Below are 3,969 nucleotides of genomic sequence, written 5' to 3'. Positions count from 1 at the left end.
ACGAGTCTGTCTCATCCACCTGGGGTGAAATCTATGCTCCAGGAAAGAAGCAAAGGCATCTTTTCTTTTGAGCTCCCTGAGGTACCAGGTGTGATTAATCTTTGTGTTCCCTGAGCCTTGCACATAGCTGAGCTCCATAAATATTTAAAAGTTCAGAACAGGGCCACCTGAAAGTAATATAATATTGTATGTTGACTGTAATTTAAAAATAATTTTAAAACAAACAAACAAACAAACAGGTCGGGAACAGGGTCAAAACAGGCACACGAAAAGGAGCAAGCAGTGTCTGAAACCAAAGCAGTTAAAAGTTACCCGGAAAAGCATTCAGTACTTTTGTCTCTCTCTATTCTACCTAGCAACTGATGACACTGCATACGTCCCTGTTTTTATTGGGAGAAGGCCCTGAGCGTCACGCGGTGCTAAATCTCCAAGAGCGAAGAGCGGGTGAAGTACAGGTTCTTGAAAGATCAGCTGAGACCTGTCCGTGTTTTGGTTAAAAGAATCTGAAGGAAAAGACCTTAGAGGAGCCAATGATGCTCCTGTTTCCTCTCCTTGTTGTATTAACGGCGAAGCACTGCGTTGCCCGTGAGTATCACAGTTCTCTTCGTTCCGAACTCCAAAGCTGAGGCAGCCGAGGGGGAAGAGCTCGTCTTCCTAAAACTTGAGGTGAAACGCTGAAGCAGCCGGGGCGGGGATGCATATAGATTAAATCCAGGACTCGTAGGAGCGTCGGAGTAGCTGAGCAGGTTTCCAGTTCGCGAGTAGGCTTTCGGTGTCACCCACCTTCGGAGCGGGTGGCAGCCGTTCTGGAAAGCACCTCCTGGAACTCCCTCCTCACTTTCTTTCCGAGCGTCGCTCCCCTTCGTGTCAGCTCTTGTCCTTTCGTTTCCTTGTTTCTCCTCTTCGCGAGCTTGCGACTCTCGTGGCGATGTGGTCTGAGTTTCAGGGCATGCGACAGTGGAGAAGACGTCCCGCCCCGTTCAGGTACATTTATGTTTTTTTGTTTGTTTGTTTTCCTCATCACAAGCCCTGTCTGTAAAGGAAGATCCCGGAAAGATAAAACCGTGGTTCAGGACTTGCGAACTGGGTGTAAGGTATCAGCCAAGCAGAGGGGGCGTTCCTCAGGGTTTAGAGGCCCACGTCACTGGGGTAGCAGTGCCTTCGGTTGTCCCAAAGACATGAGCAGGCCCAATGGGCTGGAAGCACCAGGCTTCTCAGCTCTAAGCAACTGCTTTTCCAGCTAGTGGCTGGCACTCCCAGGCAGGTTGGGGTTGGGGGGGCAGTGTCTAGAACTCCGTCTCAGCCACTGCCATAGGCGGTGACTCATGAGGTGACAGAAAGAAACTTTCAAATCATCTGTGTATTCATTACACAAATGTTGGTTGATGCCCTACTATGTGCCAGGCACTTTGGGGGATATGACAGCAAGCAAGAAACACTTAAGTCTTGCTTCTACAGAAATTTAACCCAGAAAAGTCTTACCATTTAAATCAGAAATAGGAAAGGTTGGGAGTGAGGGTAAGAGACAGATGATGGAGAGAAGAGGGGAGGAGGGAGGAAAATGTGATATTTCCAGAAGGTAAAAAGCTTATGTATTACCTGCATTTGATCCTTAAAGAACTCTCCAGTAATACGACCACAGTATCCCCTAACCATAATCTTTCAAGTGATGGTCTCACTAACTTTTGTGGCAGGCTAAGGAAACCCAGGCCAGAGAGGTTGACTCAGCCCACAAAATGAAGAGTCTGAAGTGCACAGAGGTCTTTCAGCCCACAGTCAAGGGCTTTCTGACAATGTCGCAGCTCTTCTGGATGGGGCCACTTGGCACTTTAAAAATGGGGGGAATGCAAAATAAAACCAGGAAGCAATAAAGGGTAGGAAAGGTCACTTATGCTGGTTATTCTCCTTTTGACCTCTTAGATGTCATCCTTCTCTGTCCTGTCTTGTGTTCTGGAGATTGGACTGCCACAGATGGCATCACCCAGTCTCTCTTGCAGGCTTATTTCTACCTAATGGGAGACACTGAAAGGAGAGCGAGCAGAGAGCAAGGATGAGAGGTTCAGGTATTTTGTCTTCCTCCTTGCCCTCTTTCTGTACTGGCTCTGGTGGTAGCTGTGTTCCTCTGCAATATAATTTTCCCTGAGTAACCCCTTCTTCATGGTTCCAGTTCCCATTGGGCTTGGGTAACACTGTGTGTTACTCTGGTCTCTGCAACCCATCATTGCTACCTTCCGAGTGCCTCATTATCCCTCATTTCGTCCTTGCTCTTGCCCATACCTCTGCAAGGAGTCCCTTCCTACGGTCTCTTCATGTGACTCATCTGAAGTGAAGGCTGTTTTCTGCCAGGACCCTGGCTGAGAATTCTGGAGCACCGAGGGATGCTGACAGGGAAGGGAGCCAAGGTTATGACAAACCACTCGGTCTACTTCATATTTGTGCCTAATGCTGGCCCCAAATAGTTGCTTCTAGATGTAGAAGTGCAGGGAGGAGATACCAGAGTGTTTGGGGTCACAATTCCAGGAAATGTCAAGGTAACTCCAGTATCGCTTCTAGCGTGTGGCTTTCAATGACTCCGTGGCCTGCAGTAGACTACTTCTTCCTTTGTACTCCCATAGCTCCTCTTCACAGTTTTTAAATTTCAATTTACAGAAATCTTTCCTTCAAGGCTCTCCTTAAAGCTGGGGAGAGAGAGCTCTTCATTTTTTTCTTTTTTATTTCCATGGCACTATCTAGTGACCAATAAGCACTTAGTAAATGCCTCCTGAGTGAATTTATGCTCAAAGGTAATGTCCTTGAGAAATTGAAGTTATCTGATTGTGAGTCATAGAGAACTTGGGCAGCAATAATCACTACAAATTTGTAACTGTGGTTTACTGTAGTTGCAGAATCTTTATATATATATAAAAAAAGATGTTTCATGTTTACAACTCATTTGGTTCTTCATTTTGGCTTGTGTGAAACTGTGACCTGGTAATGTGGGTGGGTGTAATTAGGCTTGAGGCATGCATAGGATCTCTCTTGCATAGCCACATGTGGTTTGTGTGTTTAATCTTGAAATAACCAAGGTCAGCTTCTTGATATTATTCATAATTCTATAGATGTATCAATCTGCTTCATGAGTGATAGAGTTCTTTTCAGACAAGGACTGGTGATGGATATAAGCCCCTTAAATTGACGATCGGTCTAGTGTTAAAAGACAGACTTACAAATTATCTGTTTAGAAATGACCTGGAGTTCAAAGAGTTAACATGAGAAAATATGGGCATTTACTATAGACTTTATTAGACCTCAGTCTGTTTCCATGGAGCTGTTGCCAAGGTACATGCAGTAGAAATTTCTCCAAGACAATGTTTTATTCCCCTAAGGCCCTCTTCTTCTTGGTTGACATTGAATCTGTCTAAGTCTAAGAAGCTCAAATAATTTGTAGATTTTCTTCTGAATAGTTGAAATATTTGTCTGTTCTCTCCAAAATCTGTTGACCTTAACCATCTTCTTACCCCAGAGGATTGCCAAGAACTGGAGGGAGGGGCCTGAGTTAAAGATAAACGTGTGGCTCTTTAAACACTTGCTTTATGAAACCCAAATTGAGACAGATGACAAAAGACATTCTTGCTGACATCCAAATTTATGTTTATTATGGAAAACCTTTCAAGAATATGCGTATCAGGTCACATTTTGTTACAACTTTGATGAATCATTTAAAAAGAATAAAATTCACACATTTGGAATTCTTCTGGGAAATGCGAGACATATGTTCATCATTGTACACAGAGAGTACTGAGAAAAAACTCCTACCAGAGCCATTCTCTACTCTACAGTGACCCTACAGTGGTCTCCTTGCTGTTCCTCAAACACATGGAGCGTGCACGTCCCTCGAGGACTTGGGCTTGCCTTCTGTCATGGTTCACTTCCTCACTTCACACCTCTGCTCAAATGCCACCCGCTCAGCAAGGACTTTCCTGGTCCCTC

General features: G+C 44.8%; 1 protein-coding gene across 2 annotated transcripts in view; it reads left to right on the top strand.

Moving 5' to 3' along the window:
* The first annotated feature begins 251 nt into the window (after window positions 1–251).
* LOC102895070 (major histocompatibility complex class I-related gene protein) overlaps window positions 252–3,969 on the top strand; it is an 18,898-nt gene continuing 15,180 nt past the window's right edge. The window contains exon 1 of one of the 2 annotated variants that reach the window (XM_006907766.3): window positions 252–585. In XM_006907766.3, the coding sequence (XP_006907828.1) occupies window positions 531–585 (55 nt within the window). In that variant the 5' untranslated portion in view covers window positions 252–530. The remainder of the gene's footprint in view (window positions 586–3,969) is intronic. The other variant, XM_006907767.3, reaches the window with a different exon arrangement.

This window comes from Pteropus alecto, unplaced genomic scaffold (assembly GCF_000325575.1).
Source record: "Pteropus alecto unplaced genomic scaffold, ASM32557v1 scaffold101, whole genome shotgun sequence".
Taxonomy (NCBI): Eukaryota; Metazoa; Chordata; class Mammalia; order Chiroptera; family Pteropodidae; genus Pteropus; species Pteropus alecto.
This window is presented reverse-complemented; position numbering and strand designations above follow the sequence as displayed.